This window comes from Lonchura striata, chromosome 3, assembly GCF_050655825.1.
Source record: "Lonchura striata isolate lonStrDom1 chromosome 3, ASM5065582v1, whole genome shotgun sequence".
In the NCBI taxonomy this organism is placed as follows: Eukaryota; Metazoa; Chordata; class Aves; order Passeriformes; family Estrildidae; genus Lonchura; species Lonchura striata.
The window spans coordinates 105,352,768-105,375,875 of record NC_140705.1 but is presented as its reverse complement, the minus strand read 5'-3'; the positions used below and the strand labels follow the sequence as shown (position 1 = coordinate 105,375,875).

The window sequence follows — 23,108 nt, the reverse complement described above, 5'->3', positions numbered from 1 at the left end:
GTGATTCAGTTGTACTGTAATTCACCTATAATAAGGCATCAGAGGGAAGACTCTATCAGAATTGAACATCTTCAACTATCACTTCCTGAATTTTACAAATAAGAAAACATTAAAGTCAGTTTTCTAAAATGCATATGCAAACTAATTCCAATACCGATTAAGACTGTAAGCTATTATTTCTGCCTCAGCAAATATGAACATATGTGAGTGTTTTGACAGCTGAAAGACTATAGTTAGTGTATTTGATCCCTTGGTTGTCCATCTGCACTGGAACCTATCATTATACATCAAATTCCTAGTGTCTAGTAAATTTTTTATATTGAAACTTCTTACACTAATTCTATCAAAGACAGTTCAATTTATTTAGACAGATAATGTAAAACTTAAAATATGTAAGCAGTTTTATATTTTATACTGATTTGCTGAGTAAACTAATTAGATTCAGTTTCACTAAAGGTATAGTACTTCTATTCCCTGATTATTTATAATAAAGAATTAGAACAGAACACTTTTTTCCTTAACTCAAACTTCTTTGAAATGTAAATGGAGTGAGATAAAATTTTCAGATGATAACTAGATGAAAAAAAGAACCATTAACTTTTCCTCACATAGATATGGTAATTATTATGTTTAGAGGAAGTCTATGCTAATATCCTTTCATTTTCCAGAAGAAATGTAACAAGGTAATACTTTTCATTGTTTTCATTTTGCTTCTAAAGTAATTATATAATTTACATACTAATCTTTTTGTGACTTGAATTAAATTGCATAGTAATAAACACATGAAAACCTCAGGAAAATACTACTAGGACATGCTCATGTACACACACAGACACAAAGAAACTTTTTGTATTTAATATTAAAAAAAGCCAGCTAATATCAACTGATATCAAATAGCACCTCAGCAGCTCAGACGGGTCACTGATCAACAGACCAGTGACTTGACTCCTTGGAAGAACTTACCTATTCTTACCAGCAACAACACATGAAACTTGTTTATCATAAGTCCATCAGAAACTGAACTGAGATCGTGGCAGTGTTATCAGTTATTCATGTTCTAATAGAGGTTGCATCCACAAAAATATAACCTTGTGGTAAACTCAGAGGAGAGTTGTGTTCAGCAGACAAGCTATTAAGCAAAAATACTTTTTTTTTTACATGCCCTTCAGTCTTGTGATTCATTAGAACAGATAATTTTGTTAATTGCATTTATATATTCAATGTTTTCATGGTGTTTAGAAATGAGAAAGTGACACAGAGTTCTATTAAATTTAACAGGAAAGTATGACGTCACACTTGCATATAGGCCTTCTTCCATTAAACTGCCATGAGGAGCTTGAGGTTTTGTGGTTCTTTTGGGGTTTTTTCCTGATAATAATGATCCATTAAAGCAGTAGGTATGTCATAAATAGACCTTTTCTCCTCTTATCTCTCTGCTTGGGTAAGGGGCTGCTAATGGAAGCTTCATATTGATTTAGAATTGGAGTGGGAAGGCTCTGTGTCACGTTGGGTTAATGTATACAGCTATTCACTGCCAGAGATTTAGGTTGATATCTATCCATGATCACAAGTAGAGTTCTTTTTGGCTAAGCCCATACTTTATATATGTGTGGTATGATATACAGTATAAATATCTTTAGGGTTTTGATATCATTATCTGAGCCTGAGCAAGAACTTGTAAGAACTGGAAAAGCAAGTCTTTACAGGACGAGTACCAGAAATAATAATAATTTAGGTCCTTTTTATATATCATACTTATGCTGTGGGACTTTTGCCAGTCATATCTCCCACTCCTTGCTTTTGAAATTCAGAAATCTGTTTGATTGTTGATGTTTTATTTGCAAGGAGATAATTACTGCATGCAATTACTCTCAGCTAATTTTTAAACCATAAAGTTTTGAGGAAAAATATTTTTAGAATGTTCCTTCTCAAACTAAGATTCCTTGGAACTTGTTGTATAATTACAAAGGTTAAATTGCTTTCAAGGAAATAATTTATCATATCTTACAAAATCCCAGAATTTTTCAGGTAGGAAGAGACCTCTTGAGATCACCCTCTACAGGTCCCCTACTCAGCTACAGCAGGTTGCCTGGACCATGGATATATCCAAGGATAAAGATTATACAACCTTTTTGGGCAACTTGTGCCAATGCTCTGTCACCCTCACAGAAAAAGAAAAAAGGAAAGTGTTTTCTTCTTGTCAGCTTGAATATCATGCATTTCACTTGTGTTCGTTGACTCATGCCCTGCACACTATGGAGTCTGAGAAGTTTGGGATCTTGTTCCTCCTTTGCTCTCATGATGTTTTTATGCACTTTAATGAAATCTCTCCTGTGCCTTCTCTTTTCCAGACTGAAGTATTCCAGCTGTCTCAGCCTCTCCTCCTATAAATTTGCTCCAGTCCCCTAACTGTATTGGCAGAGAATGCAGCATAAAGCCAAAACTTACTACCGTTTTTGTACTCAGAAATTTTAAAGTGATTAAGGTACCTAATACAAATACAAATAATGCAAACACTACACACTCATGTTCTGAGAAAAATTACCTCTTACAGCACTACAAAACCAGACATATATGAGATGCTCCTGACAAAGCAGGCAATTTAATGAGGTCTTCTTAAAATAAAAAACAGCTATTCACTAGTTCTAAGATTTTTCCAAAGAATGTAAGTGCTAAAATATTGTGTTGTTTTAATCAGGTTTTCCTATAGTATCCTGAAGTTTATCTTAATGTGTTAGAGTAAATATACAACCTCTCTTAAATCAGAAAAGGCAAATCAAACAAAATGAAACTTAAGAAAATGCATATAACTGAAGCTTTACTTAATCAGGGTCTGAAATCCTGATCTTGTAGGACCAACAGGTGTTGAATTTCCTCAAATTGAATCTACCAGAGAGTCAAGGAAATTTCACAACTCATCAAGCTCTAACTACGTGGTTTTATAACGTGCTAGAAAGAATCCTGTGGGACTGCATGATCTCTAGATCATACTGAAATTCACTTAGTTCTAATAAAACAAGTAAATAAATCCTTGATTATCCAAAAAAGTAAATAAATCCTTGATTTTGCAGTGACTTACCTTGTCTGCTACCCACTTTTTAGGATATACTTCTCTGAAATATTTAGTTCCATAAGCTTCTTGGCCATATTTGTCTGACTTAAAAAGTGATGGCTCATACTTCTCATAATTTTTATGATATGAAGAAAATGGCAGAAATCTGAAATGCAAGAATATTTTAGAATCAGTTATGCTCTTCTCTAGATGCCACAGGATTGATATAAATCAGTGCTTCAGGAGATGACATGGACACAAGTTCCTGATATTTTCCACTACACTCTTAATGTTCCTTCTCAGTATTGTGAAAGGATTACTGTAATTTCTCCTGCACCTTTTTTCAGATTAAATTTGGAGCAAAGAGACAATGAGTTTCAACAGGATAAAATGAAGACTTTGTGCGCAAGGATCTAACTTAGTTCACTTGCATTAGTAGATTATTATTTTGTGTGTATCTGCACTGACAGCTGGTGGGATGTGCAGGACAATCAGGGTTCCCTTTGCTGGGAGGTGCCTGCTGGTACCTCAGGTCCTAGCAGGGCGTGCAGCCTGTGCCAGCTGCCAGTGGCAGGAGCTCCCCATGCACAAGGAGAGAGATCACCTCTGGAGAGAGGCATCCTTTGCTATGTATGTCATGGCCAAAGCTAAATAAACCATATTCTCATTTAGCAGAACAGAAACTTGTGCATATTTGTAAACCAAAAAACAGAGAAATTATTTCTTTAGAATTCACAGACTGTGTACTTTACACTTAAATTATAATTATGTCCTAATTAGCAATCTTTTTGAGCCAGCTTCTTTCATTTTCGGTGATAACGATGATGGACTTGCTCCTTATATAATGCCAGCGAGCAGTGAAGCTCCAGCTACCTGCTGGAAGAGGTTTTCAGATGGATGTCCCTAATTGTCAGGGACAACCACAGGTTTTTTGGGTAGGTTTCACAGCAAACTGTATGAAGGAAAGTGAAAAACATCTTTCAGACCTTGTATATAGAAGATCTGCAAGACACTCTACAAACACATCTTAGTTCCATCTATTTCAGTTTCCCGGAGAGTCATAAGAGCAAACAAGTACATTTTACTATAAAGTAAAACACTGGGAATTAAATTTATAATTGTTGTTATTCTGAAGAAATCAACATGTGTTCCTAATTCTAGAAGTGCAGGAATTAAAATTAAAAAGACATGCTTCAGAAGTCCAAAACATGACTTTTAAATGTCATGAAGAAGTACAGTTAATTAGAATGCTTCCTTAGCTGAAAGCTTTTCAGAATCCACAGTCCCTGTAAGAGTTAGGCAAATAAAATTTTTACACAAAAATGAGGATTAAAATACCCTTCTTCATCTCTCAGCTGATACAGATGCAGAAAACTATTTATTTTGACTGATTTATCAACAATTGAGGGTTTTTAAGAAATATTTCTCTTTCTTTCTGCCTCATAAAAAGAAATGGTTTTAGAATCTTTCCAGCTGTATCAACTTCTTCTATCATGTGCCACAAAGAAATGCCATGTAAAGTTAGTGAAAGGAAAACCCTGAGTTAGCAGACTTTTAAATAATAAAAAGCTATAGTAGCATGTGTATACCCATGGGAAAGGACACCCTCACACAAGACAGATTAGGGTACTTGTAATGCTAATTTGCACATGGGATGGACATCACACACACACAAAAATTAATGTGGCCCCAGTGTCCCAGAGAATACATCGAAGGTGCTGTGAGCCGGCTGCTCCACTTGCAGTTTTTATCACTTCTGAATTGCATTTTAATAGTACATTTTTCTTTTGTTCAGACATGAAAGAAAATTGGCTTTCTCAGGGGATTGGATAGCTGAGAAGACAAGGCTTGCAGTTTTGGGATTTACCCATATATGCACAGAATTTAGTTCAGCCATAGCATTCATAATTTAATATGAATATCATGTCTGTAAAATTTATACACAAAATAATTATAAAATCTTGAGGAAAGTAGAAGTAAATTATTATAATTTTCCTTAAAAAATTTCTACATATAGGTTTTGATTTTTCTGTGGATCTGTTCATCTCTGTCTTTTTGGCAAAAAAAATCTCAGAGTAATGTAGGTTTTACTATAATTTAAAAAAAAACCAAAATTAATACTGTGAGACACAATTAGCAGTATTTTCTTTTAAAGGAAATAACAAATATTTAATAGGGTATAAAGGTATCAAGTAGAAGATTTTTCTTCTGTTTACAGTTCTGCTCTCAGAGTCAGGGGGCAGATCTTTGAAGTGATGATGCTCTAGCAACAAGAAAGGATCACATGCTTGTAAATTCAGTGTCTTCTTAAAGAAAGTGAGAATTTACATTATGTGAATAAGTAATTAAAAGAATTACAACAAGTTTTCATGTTAAGTAGGGTAACCAAATTAATGGGAGCAATACCAAAGTCATTATAGCCCCCCAACCAATAATAATAAGAAGAAGTAATAGCACTGCAAAATACTTCAGTAATGGTATTATGTTCTGTAGCTCTTTGTATACACCTGACACAGCTTTTCCCAAAATTAATGACAATACGTGCTCTGAAAGTGACAGAAGAGAGTGATGGAAGAACATTAAATTCAGACAATGGTAGGATAACATTATCAACTGTACAAGTTTAGATTTCAATAGTTTAGATTTCAAAACATTCACTCATTATTCCTGCATCTAGTGTTCTGCTTTTCCTTGTGATTTAAGTGTAAATTCAGAAATTCTTAAAGGTTTTCAGTAAACATGACAGAGACACAAGTACCAATCAAAGAAGAATTAAATTCTGTACTGATGTTTTATTGGGCTATAAGAAAAAAACAGTACAAGCTGAGACCTAGCAAAAGATTATTTAATAGAAGATTTAATTTTCCCTAAATAATTAATTTTAATTAATTTTCCCTAAATAAATATATTGAAAAATGAAAAAATAATTAATATCAGACCAAATGAGAAATATGTCAAAGAATACGATCAAAATGGTGAAAGGGTTGGAACTAAACATGGGAAACTACAAATGGCAGTACTACTCATAGATAACCTGAGAAGGACCAGGACCAAGGCTGGCTGTGTCACTGGTGATGAAGGCCACCAGCACTGCTGCTATTACCCTGCTATATTCAACCTAATTAGCCTAAAAAGACCTAAAAATCTTCAAACAGCTGCTAGAGGTATTTAAATTTCAAAGACACCATAGATATTTGTTGCTAACAAAAATAAAAATTATTTTATCTCTCATCCTCTCCTGGACCTTCCTTCTACAATTAATTTCATCCTTCTAACCCTTTTCTTCCCTCACACATTTACAGTCCCCTTCCATGATTTTTGTTCCTACATTCCTCACCTACCATTTCTTCCCTTTAGTATGCCTCTTTTATTGCAATCTCTCTCACTATTTTGACAGGAGATGGAAAAGGCTTTAGATACTGAAAGTTTTCCAGTTGGGCTGACAGAGATGACAGAAGCAGCAGCAGGAGCTGGTTTCTGGTGCCTATGGCAGTGTGAGAGGAGCACAGCAGCAGAAGCAGGAAAAAGAATTTCTCAGGTCCATCACTGACTGCTGGGCAGCAATATCATGGAACCCACCAATAGGACACAGGACAGGCAGTAACTTTTTATTGAAATTTAAATGGCCACAAATAACCAGACTGGTCTCTCAGCATGTTCTCTGAACCTGCCCAAGAGGCAAAATCCCAGAAGTCTACTGGAGCAAGCAGGTGATCCTGATCCCAGAAATGCTTCAAAACATACCCAGGCTTCTGAGAAAGAACTGCCAGATCTACTGCGGGACTGCCACACATGCTGCACTTCCAGGGCACAGGGAGAAATATAAAAGAGTACTGTTAAGTGGATTTTCAAACTTTCACATTTGTATGTACTGTACATTTTTGCAATTTAGTAGGAAAAATGCCAGCTAAATATTAACTCTATGACATTGTTAAATTTTTATCTAAAGTGTTTTTATAGAACAGCAATTCAATTCTTTGTTGTCTTGATTTAATTCAAATTTATCTCGCTTTGAAGAACTCCATGAACAATTAGCTCCAAACATGCCATGCTTCTTTATCAGGAATCTGTGAATATTTTATCTTCTTTTTTTTCTTTAATAAAACACATCATTAATTTTAAGCTTTCAAATTTGGATTATACCTGAAGTAATTTTTTCATCAAATCAAATCTTTTCACTTGGGGAATAAAGAAGGAAGCATAATGGTTTTCCATAGCAAAACAACTGCAGCAAGGCAGACATTATTTAGTTTATAAAGCATGTACATTAAAATCAAAATGTTAGATACAAGAATAAAGATGTAGTATTTTATTTAGCATATCTAGTGATATTATCTTTAGTGCACTGTTTTTGCCATGAGAAGCCTACTTGGGTGCATTAGTACAAATATTGTTTCTGGTAACGTAATAAATACACAGTTTATTGAAAAAGTATCAATCACTTTGATTGCAATATCAGTAAATCTAAAAATTCTCTGGCCACTTTTATTTAACTCCTGTCTGCGACAAAGTAAAGTGGCAAATAAAAGCACAGCCTAGTTTCTGTAGGATGTAAAAGAGATCTCTTCTGCAGCAAATTCTGGAACTTCTTAATTATACACAGACTTATTATCTGCATCCCCAGTGTTATAAAGTACCAGAACTTCATTAGAAAAATTAAGATGGAAAAATGAAGGCGCTACTTTGTAAATTTCCAGTGGAAATTAGCTGGAAGAAGCAGAGGAATACTGGATCAAAAGAGGGTAATCATGCTTAACTGTGCCCTAGAGCACCCGCATGTATAATACGATTTGCACAGTAACTACCTCTCCTATTACTGCTTGTTTGGAGTATTCTGTGTTAATGGGGTTAGCTAATTTAGTATTTTAACTTAAAAAGACTCTGATGATTAATAAATGTTGCACACTGTGCTAGTAATTAAAATAAATGGAAGAGTTACAAATAGAAGTTGAATTGTTAAGAAAACATTATCTGAAAATATATGATAATCCCTGTTTATCATAATACAATAACAGTCCAGAAAATATGCAAATTGCTGAAGTTGCAAAGCATATGACAAACTAAGAATAATTTGAAAAAAGTTTTTCAGATGTGTCGTAGCAGCCATTTTCACTGCAGCTAAGTCAGAAATACAGTAAAAGATTTTATAACTCTAGAAATTAAAAGATTTTTTAAAGATTCTAAATCTTAAAGTGACTTGGATTTTAACTTTTCTTACAATTAATACCAAGCCACTCATAACATTGGTGCTCTCCAAGTACAGAGCTTATTTAGGTCACTAATTTCTCTGCAAGTGTATTTGTCCTGCCCAGCACAGGGCAGCACAGCAGCACCACAGCTGTTCTAAAGAAAAGCACAATCTTGCTGAAAATAAGCCCATGAGGAGCTGGGTGCTGCTGTATTCGCACAGAATAGGAGAGGCAGGATGTGCAAACATTGCTGCACATTAGTGAGCCAGTGTGAGCAGGACCAGACTGTGCATCCCCAGCACAGCACTGAGCACAGACACAGTCAGAAGCTGAGATAATGTTTCTGATGTCACACCAAAAGACTACAATAAGTTAGGAAACCTATGACTTACACTATTGCTATCACCACACTGCATCTCTTTCTGATGTTTCTTGACTTCATGAAGATATTTAATAGTATACTTCGAAGTATGAGGCATATTATATAAGACAGATTTCATCAATGTTAATGAAAATAATTTACATTTTTGCTCACTGGAAAATTAGGCCAGCATGCGGCTGCACACAACTGAGTAAAGAACTTTTTATGCTTCATCTTAATCTGCTGGATCCAGCAGTTGATGTCTCAAACTAGACACTGTATTAAGTGGCCATCCCAAAGGAATGCAATTGTCATTCTTATCCAAATGGAGGGGGAAATTACTTCATTTGTATGAAAAATAGCACAATAAGGTAGTAACAGCTTCAATTATATTGGAAAAAGGAATCATTCTTATTAGACTGGATTATCTAGTTGCTTTTCCATTACAGAAAAGGAAGTTCCAGCAGTTGCTTTAAGTAAGCACAGTATATTCTCTTTTGGTTTCATTTGTACTGCTTCCGCCTGCCTCAAACTCTCTCACAGCTTTTCCAAATTTTTTGTGCATTTTATCAAAAGCAAGAACTTTCTCAGAGCTTGCAACACTCATCCTATCATCCTGTAAACAACCACTAATAACAAGAGGTGTGTGAGAATTCTGAATGTTGCTGAAAACTTCAGGTACATGCCTGCCGCGCTCCCACCCCAACAATCTTTCTGTCTTAAGAGACCTCACACAATACATACTCTGGAAATATACATATCAATGTAAAAGTCATGCATGCAAACACAAGCTTTCTCAACACATGCCACATACTTCTGCTACTTATTCTCTCCTTATTTTCTAAAACAGAAGAATAATCAGCATAGAAAGCACTACCAGGAAGAAATAAAGTCCCAAAGTACACAATTACATAGCAAGAAACAGAAATTTGTCAATTCATAATAGACACTGCTGAGAAAAAACTGCTGTAGAATCTGAGTAACCCTTTGCTGGCTCCTCCCTGGAGACCAACATCCCATGAAGCAGCTGCAGCATTACCAGTGAGCATTAGTCCTGGCGATGACCTGCAGCTCTGTCATCACCTTTTCAAGGTTACAGATGTGACCCTTGCATGGCTGGTTGAATAAGAAGCACAAATGGAATGATCAGAGCCTGAAAATGTATAATACACTCTGCATTTAGTGTGCGTGAAGCTGAGAATCATTGATTGTTGGGACATTGCTTCTGTGCATTAAGGATGTTATTAAATGCTTCCTTACCCATAAAGTAAATAAAGACCCCACATCAAATAATATCTACCAAAGTTGGAGGCTTCAATTTAAACTGTACAAGACCAAATCTTCACAATTCCCTCACTGAAGAGTCAGTGAAACATTTATTGCAAGGTCTGACCTTCTGAAAGTGTTGATACAGTAATGTCTGGGGTAAACTTCATCAAATAAAGACTGGGCTATGTAGTCATGCCTATAAATGAAGAACATAATCTATCCTCAGTTGGAAGGCATCAATCACAACTAATTCAGTGACAAAAACACTTTAAATAAGAGTTAGAGTATTAATTACTACCTAGTGGTAGGGGTTCTTCTAAATTTCACCGACAGAAATTTGATACAAAGATGAAAAAAAGACAGAAATTTATGCTGAGATGTGAAAATTAAGCTGTTTCCTCCTCCTCACACACATACATGAAAGAATACAGAGATAAATAGAAAAGAGGAGTACATTTGTACTTGTAACTTAACTCAGGTATGATTTTGGTATGAAAGGAATAAAAAGTGTTATCTCTCACTAAACAAAAAAACAAATAAAAACTACTAAAAACAAACTAACAAAAAACCTCACCAAAAACATTGTCCAAAAGTGAAAAAGTAGTCTTAATAAATTATTTTTTTAATTTCAAAGCGGTTTCTGAATAGAATTTTAATTCAAAAATACCATTAATATTAAATTGGGGAAAATGGTCCAACAATAAAAACATAGAAGTTAAACCATGTAAACACAATTGATTCCGGCACTCTTAAGTCCCAATCCTGAAGCTGACACATAGAAATATGGAGCTGATAAAAAGGCATGAAACAGATCAAAGATAGCAAAACATCATGTGCCAGTAATCACAGGCTGCTCATAAGGAAAAGTGATTCCCTTCTGTCCTGAATTCTGAAAAGCCAAAGGATTGTCAAGAGCAGTGAATTCAAGGAAAAGGTTGGCAAAATATAATTCTTTTTTCTAGTTAACTACAAAGCCAGAGAAAGTGAGTTAGCAGGCTTTTATTATTATTTGATAAAACAGTGTTTAACAGCCATCATGCTAAAAAAAATGGAAATATTTTGGCCACAGCCTGAAATCTTTTGGGACAGAAGCTTTAATCTTTTGGGGTAGATTATGCCTGTATTTGAGATTTTATGGAAAAGAACTGGCCTGTCTGACACTATTGCAGCTGCTGTGGCTTAGGAAATCAAACTGCTTCAAAGATTATACTAGTTTTTAGTATCATGTTCTAACACGCAACATATGCTCCCTCCCCTTCCAAGTAAGCTGTGGTACTCTTCTGGGAGAGAAAACAAGTCTCATTGGCATGCAACACCATTTTTTCCTCTCATAACTAGTAAGCTCCCAAAATATGAAGCTTGAAACAGTATTTTTTCCTTGGCAAGGTGCATGTGGCAAGACAGAATTTGCATTTGTTTTCTTATTCCCTATTAAAGCCATCTGTTGCATCACATATTATTATTATTATTACAAGTTCTTTTAGACACTCCTAGATATGGATGGCACATGTCACACAATTACAAGATAGGGTCTCTGCCCTGAGCAGTTTGTAATTTGAGGACACAGAATTTAGAAGTATATACATAAAATGTTTTCTAGTAAGCTGTCAGGCTTGACATTTCATTTTGTCAGGCATGACAGGTTTCTGAAAGCAATGGAATGAAGGAAACATTTTCACAACAATATAAGAAGAACCAGAGAACTCACTCATTGTCATGGATGGGATTTCTCCATTCCTCCCTCCGTGTTGGCTCTCTGGCCTTGCCTGGTGCTGAGTACATCGATTCTCTCACTCGCAGGGTTGGTTCCAAAGGCTTGTAGCGCTGCCGCAGCACTTCAGCAGGATCACGGAAAGGCCCCTGAAAGGTGTAGGATAATACAAGTGCTCTGCTGGGGTTACAGTTCTTTTCTTTAAATCTTTTATTCATTCAGCAGATTGCTGATAAAACAGGACACAGAATGTTTGGGAAGTGTAGCAAATAATTAAAATAATTACAACTGCTCATTTTGATAGAGACTTACAAATATCATAAAGGTTGATAACATACTCTAAAGCTTCAAAGAGAGTGCAGTTCAAATTTATTTAACTACTAATAAATACTTAAAATTTAAAAAAATATATAATTAGCACTGGTTAGGAAAACTTCGGTTTTACCTAGAAAAAATATTGGTGAAATAAAAAACAAGCATTAACTATATCTAAATTCTGCTTAAGCAGAAAAATTAAGTATTTTAATTTGCATAGAACAAACTTTAAAGAACATGTTCTTTTCAATGTAACTATAAACCTAATTGGAAGGGAACTTAATGCATGGCCTAAGATATGATTCTTCTAATAGAATTCAAACGCATGACTTCAGTACTATAGGCATATAGTACATTTCTGAAAGGTCTAATTTCACATTAACTTTGTGATTCTTAAAAAATACACATACATGTATTTTTTTCTCCAGAGTATATTGTTTAATAACTGAATGTATCAGTATCTACCATTTAACATGGATAAATAGCAGCAGGAAATCCTCTCCTGTGCTGCTGAAGTGGCATATCCTATATGTCTCACTTCTAGTATTAACCCTTAAGAACTTACCTGGAATATAATTAGTGCCTGTGTCACTCATGGCAGTTTAATGGCAAGCCTGGGCTTAGAAGTATTGAAATTAATTTTTATCTTCATCATTGTTGATCTCGCAATGAACTATTGAAACCTTTTGAAATTATGAACAGACAAAGAATCCTAATCACAGCCTTTATTCTTAAAGATATCCTTCTTTAAATAGGTTATCACTAACAAGTCACAGCTGGAGTTACTGCAAGCACTGAGTGAAGACTGTGGGGCTAATAAAAAGAAATGATTCACGCCTCATTTATGTTCACTTATGTTTTACATTAATAGAAACCAATAATAGGAACCAGTTACCATAAAAGTCATGGACCGTAAATAACACAAATGGCAAATAAGTATCATCTAGTACTTTTCACAGCTGGACAGGAGGATTGCTATATTTAAAAGTAGTTAATGGATTTTTATTGGAACTTTACTTTTTAAAGGCACAGTACCAAGATTTGGAGATCTTTTTAAAGGTCCCAGTAAGCAAATGAGCATAATATTTACACTCCTTGCAGATATTTTCTTGCTTCTGTTTTCATAGTCTGCATGAGAAATATATTAATTTTAAAAGAACACACAAAAGTCTTAAAACAGAAAGAAAAGTGCTACCGCCCATGAGAGACTCATCACTATTAGAACAGGTAATTGAAATTCAACAGTGTTCTAGGAATACATAACCTGACAATCAAGTTATAAAAAAGTTTAAAATTTATAATAAAAATTGAATATTTTGTTACAAGATATTTACATTAAATTGACATATGGAGGAAGGAAGAAAAACATTTACTATTACCAAATAACACCAAGAAAAATATGTTTGCTTTTAAAAGTAGTCTTTCAGAATACTGTATTATTTCTTCACTGAAAAGTATTGACTCATATTCCTCCAGGATAATGGCCAAATCAGATATCCAAGCAAGCGGCTTTCTCCATCCTTAATTTCTGAGACCTAGCTAGGAGGCAGATACAGGAAAAAAAACCCAGTCCAAAGTTTAAATAAAATTACAACTACTAATAGAAGGAGGGGGGGAAAGGATGTAACAAAGCAAATTCCCTCAAAATAAAGCTGTGACATCACTAAGGAAAGCAGAGTATATATATTAGAATACTGAGATAATTCTAAACATTCCCTGAAGATTTTTCTGTTCCTCTGAAGAATGTATTTGAAGAAATTTACTTAGTAATAGGGACCTCAGGAATGTATCTTAAATGAAGACTTCTAAAAAGTCCATGGGTCTATTTCCATTTTACAGGAATAAAACTTGTGGAAACTCTGGTAGATAGGTACTTAAAAATGTTTTCAAAGTGACAATGCTTGCAAGTATTTCAGGCATCCTGCTTCAAAATGGAAATCTTTATGGGGAAGTCAGGCTAGGAAAAGAAGGGTAGGAGTCAACCAACAATGTTTACCCTGAAGGAAACTCACACAGCTCTATGGTCTATGTTTAGAATTTGTACTGAGTAGCATAAATTTCCTTGATACCAACTGGTTTGCCAAATAAAGGTTATCAGATCAGCATTCTTACTATATCATAACATCAGAAACTCATGATAAAAGTACGATCTGCATTAAATTATGCATTCCTCACTGTCCCCATTCGACAACAGATAACAGCATGCAAAAGATCTAAATGGTAATGTGCATTCTGTTATTAATGCCTTTTAATGAATAGATGACTAATTTTAGCATTATCCATGTTTCTATCAAACTATAATTCTAGTTAACTCAGTAATAAAAATGATAGATCTGATGTAGAAGCATCATTAAAACCTTTCTTTTAAATACACTATCTTACGCATACAGACCTTACTATTAAATGCTACATACTCATTTCCCTAAGAGAAAACTGAAGGATAGTTAATTTTTTTTCCTTTAAACATATATAACTGTCACCATTGTATAAAATATCCAAACCTAGGAGCAAGAAAAATTTTAGGTACCTGAAAAAAAGTAACAAGTGATCCAGGCAGATATTAGAAAAGGAAGCTTGGTGCCAAAAAGTGTTACTACAAAGAATGAGGACACCAGTATATCTAGTAATTAAATTTCTTATGGTCACACCAGACAACTTTCAGGTGATGTGTTCTGATGGATTTTCATTTCCAGCTGTTTCATCAGCTCAAACCAGTGTCCTTTTCTTAGACATACAACCCTAAATTGTCAAAGTGTTGTGCAGGGATTTAGCCGTGTGACTCCCATTAACATCAATAAGAGTCAGGCAGCTAAATCCACGCGCTGTGCTTTGAAAATTTACCCCACAGTGTACATCCCAGGGTGCTGAAAGGATTAAAGTATTATATAGTAAATTCCCTCTTTGAGGTGCAGAAAACAAACAGAACTCTTCTGGTTTGTTCTAAAAGGCTATCTGTGCAAGACTGCTGTGCATGTCTGAACTCAGAAAGGTCTATAAAATATTCCAAATCCAAGCAGAAGCTTGTAAGATACTTTGTATACAGTAAAGGAATTTTGCAAGAGCACCTTAACAATGGAAGAACTGTGAGTTTCCTATTTATTCAAAAGCCTGGTTCCTGCATCATGCTCACAAGGCAAAAGCTTTCCTCTTTCCTGAGGGACAATGGAACCAATCCCATCCTGCTCAAGGACTGTCATAGCCCCCTTGGTCCCAGAAGGTAAAGTCATAATGGAATGTTTATGTCAACTCCAAACTCCCCGATCACCCAAACTGCTTGTTGGCTCACACTTTGTCTCAATTCTAATGTGAGTCAATGAGGTCATTCTAAGAGGAATCTCAAGCAGTCAGGGTAGGGAAAATACAAGGAAGGAAGAACAAAGGTGGAGAACTGCACTGAAGTTGATTCTTACTGTTATACTGTTATCTCCAGAGATATTCTCACAGGCATTCTCAGAATCACAGAACCACAGACCTTCTTAGAATCATAGAATCATAAAGGTTGGAAAAGGCCTCCAAAATCATTGAGTCCAATCTTTGACCAAACACCACCTTGTCAAACTAAACCATAGCACTAAGTGCCATGGGCAATCATTTCTCGAACATTTCTGGGGATGGTGACCCCACTGGCTCCTTGGTCTGTCTGTTATAATGCCTAACCACCTTTAAGTGAAAAAATTCTTCCTGATGTCTAGCCTGAACCTTCCCTGGTACAGTTTGATGCTATGTCCTCTTGTCCTGTGACTGGTTGCCTGGGAAAAGAAACTAACCTGCACCTGGCTTACAGCCTCCTTTCAGAGAGTTGTAGAGAGCAATATTGATTCAGAGGAGTAAAACACCATTAAAGATATATAAATACATTGCTTATTGCTCAGTTTGTTACATTTCTGCAGATAGGTGATAGTTTCACTGAAATGTGCCAAGAAGGATTCATCTATAAATATTTCTAAGCAAGACACAGATAAGGAAATTTAAATATACAATGGAGTACAGAAAGGAAAATGTCAGAGATTCTGAGGATGGTCACTCAAAGTGAAACCAGCATGGAAAGTGTATGTGTGAGCTAAGTAGACGATTCAGTAGACTGGCAAACTGAAAAATTCTTCAGAATAGTGGGAAAGACAAAATATTTCTATGCCTAAAGTACTTGCATAAGGCACCTACTGGCAAAAGCTACATGTCATCATACTGTCATCAAGTGTGGAACACAAATTTTCAAGATTGTCTGCTGCATATATTGGTCACATTCCCAACATGTTTTGATAAGAAAGTGGCAAAAACTGTTTTGCCATCTTGTGAGACATTTGCTTTGATGCATTATCTCACAGATGTCCATTACTTCACAGAACAGAAAAAAATCTACCTGTAAGATACATTGACGTCACCTGAAGTTAAAATTGAGAACATGAGAATCAATAATGGAAGCTGGGTAAATTTGCTGTGATGGAGCAGACATGTAGAAAATTTTGTTATTAAAGCTCCCACACATCTAGTGAACACAAGAGAGCAGGAACTATTCTGAACTGAGAGAATGCTTCAGTTTTCATATAGAAAACAATTGCAAACTGAGGACAAAGTTATCACAACTACTTAATTTTTCCTATCACCTTTCATTTCTCCTTTTTTTAATGCTTGAAGATTGGAAATTTAAAATTCTAGCTCTAATTAATCATAATATTGATACTCAATTATATCAAACATACCTTTGAAATATCATAAATTACACTTTTCTTCCCAAAGGTGCATACAAAGAATTACATTTCCCTGTTCCTATGTAACACCTAGATTTCTTTTTTTCTTTAAGTCCAATCTATGTCAAAGATTTTATATGTCCAATGCAAGTACTAGATTTATATTTTAAAAAACTTCACAAAAGGAATTTTCAGACCTCCAACTCAAGATAATCTGTGATAAAAGATGTGAGCAAAAGCTGCTGCAGAGTCACTGGAACATGTTACCTGAGGTTTCTGTCTGTCAGCAGGTAGCAGAGGCAGTGATGTGACAAAAGCTGGAGGCTCTTTACAAGTTGGCCAGCCATAGAGCTCATCAGCAAAGGGGCTCTTCTCTGGCTGCTTTCTGTGGGTCAGTGGCTTTGACTTCCGTAGCAGCAGTTCCATTGGATCTGGGGATTTCCTGAGTGGCGAATTGTAGATGCCTGGAATCTGAGCAGAAAATGGGATTATTTTTGACTTCAACTCATTTAAATTTATACATACACTAGCAAAAAAATCAGACAGTGCACTTTTAAAAGTAAAACAGTCATTAGTTAAGGAGAAATAGAAGAGAATTTTTAGAATACCAAAACCCAGTAATTGCTTTTTGTCCCAAAAAAAGTCTACAATAAATTCCTGAATAACTATTACAATGTGTTTAGACTTAATAGAACAAAACATGTGAAAAACAAAAATTTGGCATAATGATTTCGAAATTGTGACTAAAATAGAAAGGTACCTTTGCCACTGAATTTTATACTTTTTTTAATATCACTAATTGTGTGACTAGTATGGTATAATATAACAATTGCTAATATAAAACACACATTTCAAATTCTGTTTTAGTAACCTAGATCAGTAACAATTTTTGAATATCTGGCAAGTCAAAAATTTTGTGACAGACTGTTCCCAAATCATACCTATATATGGAGGTATTTTATCAGTTGTATATAAACAATTCCCAAATAGACATATGTAAGTTTACTGAATAAACTGTTAAATATGAGAATTTCTTTTCCATATTGCACAAAGTCACTAAATTTCCTGTAAAACAGATAACATATGATTAAAATATACAAAAAATTACTTAAAGACACTGATTGCTTTAAAGATAATTAAATTTTCTACAAAGGTAGACTAAAACTTTCAAAGTAGACTTGGTCAGTTTAAAATATATTGTCTTTTGCTTTTAACATAATTCTAATTGCTAATAAACCTTGAATAAAAGTAGTAGGAAAAGAAATTGGTTTCAAGATGCAGGGAAAGTAAAGGAAAAGAGTAAATGTTTAAAATCTTGTATTGCTCCTTTGGAGCACTACTGAGGACCCATGAGAAAACTGTGTAGGGCATCAGCCTCCTCATAAAGTATTAAGCTCTTAGGGCTGAAAGGACAGAACTCTCCCCAATGAGCTCTAATGCATTTTTCATTAACATATCCTACTGGGAAATTCCAGTTTCCTGTGTCAAAACAATTAAATAAGGCACATATAAAACATAGTGCCTAATAGACATAAGTATTCAGAGATGTTAGCTTATTCAAAATAGTGTTGGGCTATTCAAAATTTAAGAGCTACATTCTTCATCTCTAAGTTATTTGAGTCTAATGATAATTTATTTTGGTCCTCTGTTATTTGTTTCTCTCTTAGAGCAAACCCTACAAACTGTTTCACTAATGGGCACAATGTGGAATGGGAAAGAGGACATGAATAGAGGTAAGTTGTGGAAATATATGTATGCCAAAAAAACACTGGTTGTTCCTTCAGCTCTTCAGGATGTCAGATTAGAATGGCAGAGATCCATGCTTCAAACAGCAGGCAAGCAGAATCACTGGAGTGAATGTGAAATTCCAGGTCCATCCTTATGATCTGTAAAGTCCAGCTGCAACTTAATCTTTTGTTCTGCAGATCTGGCTCTTAATCACTTAAACATCTCATAGTTACAAATTTGCCCCATGCTGTTATTATTTTCATAGTACTTTATGCATTGATATAGTGCAAGTGTCTTACCAGCCCAGTAGAGTTTTGCCTGTGACCACTTGGTGGTCTGTAAGTACTACATAAGGACATGTTCCATGGGCTGTCTTGGGATTTATTGCACTTCCCCACAATTACTGAATGCAGTTACACCATATACTTGTTACACAAGTTCTCTCAAATATAAAATGCCCCAGTCAACACAAATTCCATACAAAAGGAATACAATAGATTCTTGTAAATAAGATCCCTTGCTGGAGATACCCAAACCATCTCTATGACATGGTCATTATACCTCTTCACTCATTAGTCCTACCGCAGCCTTTGGATCTACCTTATGACCAATTAATTTTTTGCCTTCATTATGTTGATGACATAACCTTTTTTACATTTTTCACTGAACTGCTCACTGTGTTGTTCCTTCATTTTTCCACCCCCCCCCCCCACCCCTTACACCATCCATTTTTAGCTGTGGAGATTGTGTTCTAGCCATGTGCAGAGTTCTCAGCCATGAGAAGAGATCCTGCTCTCATGGTAGGTCTGTGGAACACATATTTTATAGAAAGCAATAATGGCACTGAAAATTTAAATACTGCCCAGAAGAGAAACATCTCCATGCTCATCACTGAGAATTGGGGCGATCTGAAAGAAAACACTAAGGCATAATAACAACTCTAAAGTTCACAGGCATGGATTTGTTGATTGGTAACAAATACTGATCAAGGGTGAGTTTGCTGAAAATTTACACCCCTTTTTAAGCCTTTTCTTAAAAAAAAAAAAAAAAAAAAAAAACTAAACTAAAAATGCTAAAGAGCAAATTGAGAAGGAAATATTTGCATTTATTTTTACTGAAAAAAATTAAAGTCTTAGATTATTTCAATTGGCATAACACAGGTTTGGGTTTGTGTTTGTTACTCCAAAGTAACAAATACAATATCTGAAATAATTTAAATGTTCTCCCTCTGAAGAATTAAATGCAAGAATAACTTTAAATCAATGTTCTTTCTAGGTACTTCTTTTAGTCACACTAAGAGATAGTGTGTCTCCATGAGCAAAATGGTTTTCTGAAACTGCATTTTGCAATCTCTATTAAAATACTGAGTATATTCTCTTTTGTGCTTCTTTGATTAAATGTTTGGCAGTAATAAAAAGCTATAGTTCATAAAGGGTTCAAACATTGTGAAATGCTACTGAATATCACCAAGAGCACTAATAAAATTGGCTTTTAGCACTTTTAATGAAACCAAAATTAGCCATAATAAATGTTGAAATCCATTGATTCAGTGTCTTTGGAAGTATTATTGCTGAAAAGGTGTCTTAACAAAGAACCATCTTTTGTTGCCCTTTTTTTACATACTCTCAGGTTAAATGCATACAGATATTATATCAACGATGAAAATGGATTTGTAGTTTAGAGAGGCCAACCAGACACTTTAAAAGATTTTGCTTCTTCTAGAAGTGAAACTCTTTGTAAGAGCTGGGTCAAAACTGATTACAAACCACATATTTAAATTATGATTTTTCAAGCAATCCTTGTTAACTACTTTACATTTCAATTATATATGTTGAAGTATTTAACAAGACACATAACAGAGTAATCAACGGAGTTAGTATCTAGACAGATAAAATTAATACTAATTTATACTAAATTCCCCAAAATTTGTGGTAAGCTTAGGCCTAGATTTGAAAATGGTAAAGTTTGGTAGGAGAGACAAGGGGATGAGTTTGATTCTACTTTCCAGTTTAGATCAACCCCTGGAAAAATTGCTTCCATTCTTTTTTTTTTTTAATATCTCTGCAAGTTTTAATCTTGTTTTTGGAATTTGTTGCACTGTGTAATGTGGTGATGAATACTCTATTCAGTCTGTCCTCTGCAGGGAGCTGGCAGTCTACAGAAATCTAAGAATTTGGGGGATCAAATTTGGTACTTAATACATTTGCATATCTTCTTGAGACAAATACAATGTATTAAAAACATTATTTAATATTCTTTCCCTACTTTGATAAAATATTCTCTCAACCACAAAACCACTTTACTTAATACTCCTTTTTCAATGGTAGAAAAGTATCTGTCTTGGATATTATCCCATACTGTGATATCAATATTTTCCCCACCTTTAGTCCATAAGAAAATATGTAACACTCCAAAATATTACCATAGATTACAAAAAGGTACCTCTGGTCTACAGGGAAAATTACACATTTTTCTGTACTCATGCTCTTCAACACTAAGAAGGGTCTCTGTCAAAGCCAACTTTCAGGACTTCATTTCCAGGAACAATTTTCTAAAGTGACAAACACTATGGGGAAATCTGTGCTAACTGTTAAAAAAACTTACAGCTGAGTTATTTGCAGTACTGTCATGCTAACTTCCACCTCAATAAGACCAAAGAAATCTCAGGAGGGGACTCTGCTAATAGCTTCTTACTGACCTCCTTACATCAGGCCCTTCTGGTGAATGGTGGCCCAGTGGTGAATATGGCAAATGAGGTGTGAAAGCAGAGATTTTTTTTTTTTTTTTTTTTTTAAGATGATGGTTCTGACTTGTCAGGGAAAAAAAAAAAAAAGAGTGAGAGAGAGAAATGAGTTATACAATAGATATATTTTCCCCTGGAATTCTCTGCCTCAGACCTTCCATCATGGAAACCCAAGCATGACCTGGAATATTAATTGCGTCAGGTCAAGCATACTGGCAAATGTACCATTTGTTACGCAGTCATCCTTAGCATTACATTAATATTTTGAATCCTTCTGCATTTCTAACACTCTATCATTTCATTTCCTCCCAATCATTTTCTTATCTTTATAATTAATGATCAAATACAAAGGAAGAAAAAAATCATAAGGAAACAAATATTAATTTAATAAACATTAGCAAGGAAAAGATTTGGGGATTTTATAGTCTGAATTGCTTCCACCACTAATGCTGTATTTACTCAATGCTAAAGAATATCCATTTTTTGTCTTTTCCTGTTTATCATTTCAATACAAAGAGAGTTAACTCTTTCTGTCTAAATTAATTTTTTTTCAGAATAAAAGAAGAAAAAAAAGTTGTCTTGAAAGCTTAACTATGAATTAAGGCAGCAGCAAAAGCAATTGAAATAAGGAAGAAAGGAAAGAAAAACATGAAGGTAGAAGAGGAAAACCAAGGCTGTTTTGACTATGCTAGGCAGTTCATTGGAAAAGATAGGTGATCCTAAGTGGTATAATAAATCCTGAGCAGTTTAGATTCTGCAACTTTAATTTATTAATGAATTATTTCTTAGTCTTCTTTCCTATTTCTTGGCTCAGATTTAAAGTCTATGTAAAAAATTGCAAACCAATTATGTTCTAAGATAGAGCATAGCTATTGTGCTGCAAATAATAACACATGCAAAATTAAAAATTGACAAAGTTGAGCTGTAGATAAATTGTAAGCATTAAATCAATAGAAAGTGCATTCTGATATATTTACATACTTTTACTGTAACTAAGCAATAATAAAGATATGCTCTATTTTAATTACCTTTTCATATCAACTCTGAATGACTGAAATAATAAACATATATCATGAATATAAATGTTTAATTTAACAGTCATTTAATCTTGAAAAAAACCAGCTTTGAGAGAGGAAGCTTCTGCAAGTGGTTGTCACAGCAAGAACCTAAATACAGTGCTATTTACTCTGGTCTTTTAATGAGGAGTTAAATAAGAAAGAAAAGACTTCAACAAAATAGAGACTTAATTTTAAAATCCTTTCTTGCTCCATTGTAATTTGTAAAAAGACGTAACCAAGCTGAGAGGAGAGGTACGAGATCTTTAAAAGGCATAAAAGTAAAAGCATGAAGGAGAGCTGTGAATGAAATATTTGCTAGAGATGGGATTGCTGAATCAACACTGACCAGTGCACTTCATCATAATTATCAGGACATACTACTGCCAGGGGATTTATAAAAATCCCACTCAGCAAATAATTGCCCTGCTGTTAGGAGATAGTCGGAGTGTTAACACACTGTCACAGTCCAGCGTTTAGTAAGATATTCAACATTCAATTATTCTTGCTGAGAACTAAAAGGAAACATGATCATTTCTCAGCTACTGCAGTTGTGCTTCCACATGAATTCCAGTGAACAATCCTGTTAATCCCCAGATATAGTTTCTCTAGCAGGGAAAAGAAATACCTTAAAACATTGATGATTCACAAGGAAATAAGTGTTTATATAATGCTGTGAACACTTTTATAAAAGAGAAGGAATTTTAAACTTCTAAATAACTAGCTTTGTACAGACTTCCAGAATATTTCACATTTAGTGAAAATAAACGGACAAGACTTTATATAAGATTTGTTTTAGAAAGAACATATATAAAAATCTGTAAATACTGTTCTAGCAACAAATGTAAGACTAGGTCCATGAACTCAAATTTGAAAAATCAAAATATTTAAGCTTCAATAGAAAGAATTCTACTGCAACAATCTGCAAATTTTTAACTAATGTGAACAGGATTTTGTATTGGCAATTAAGAAATACATTGTAAAATTTATGCAGATG

The 23,108-nt window shown here is 34.5% G+C and overlaps 1 protein-coding gene and 1 long non-coding RNA gene across 3 annotated transcripts in view; one reads left to right on the top strand and one right to left on the bottom strand.

Annotated features, from left to right (window-relative positions):
• SPATA17 (spermatogenesis associated 17) overlaps window positions 1–23,108 on the bottom strand; it is an 84,341-nt gene that overhangs the window by 17,113 nt on the left and 44,120 nt on the right. For both annotated transcript variants that reach the window (XM_031504245.3, XM_085577154.1), the window contains exons 7-9: window positions 16,853–17,056; window positions 11,580–11,731; window positions 3,080–3,218 (exon numbers count right to left, since the gene is read on the bottom strand). In XM_031504245.3, coding sequence (XP_031360105.3) covers window positions 3,080–3,218; window positions 11,580–11,731; window positions 16,853–17,056 — 495 coding nt within the window. The remainder of the gene's footprint in view (window positions 1–3,079; window positions 3,219–11,579; window positions 11,732–16,852; window positions 17,057–23,108) is intronic.
• The window catches only part of LOC116183362 (uncharacterized), a 112,717-nt gene that overhangs the window by 81,399 nt on the left and 8,210 nt on the right, over window positions 1–23,108 (top strand). The window contains exon 4 of the long non-coding RNA XR_004147965.3: window positions 18,253–18,318. This is a non-coding gene — a long non-coding RNA (uncharacterized LOC116183362). The remainder of the gene's footprint in view (window positions 1–18,252; window positions 18,319–23,108) is intronic.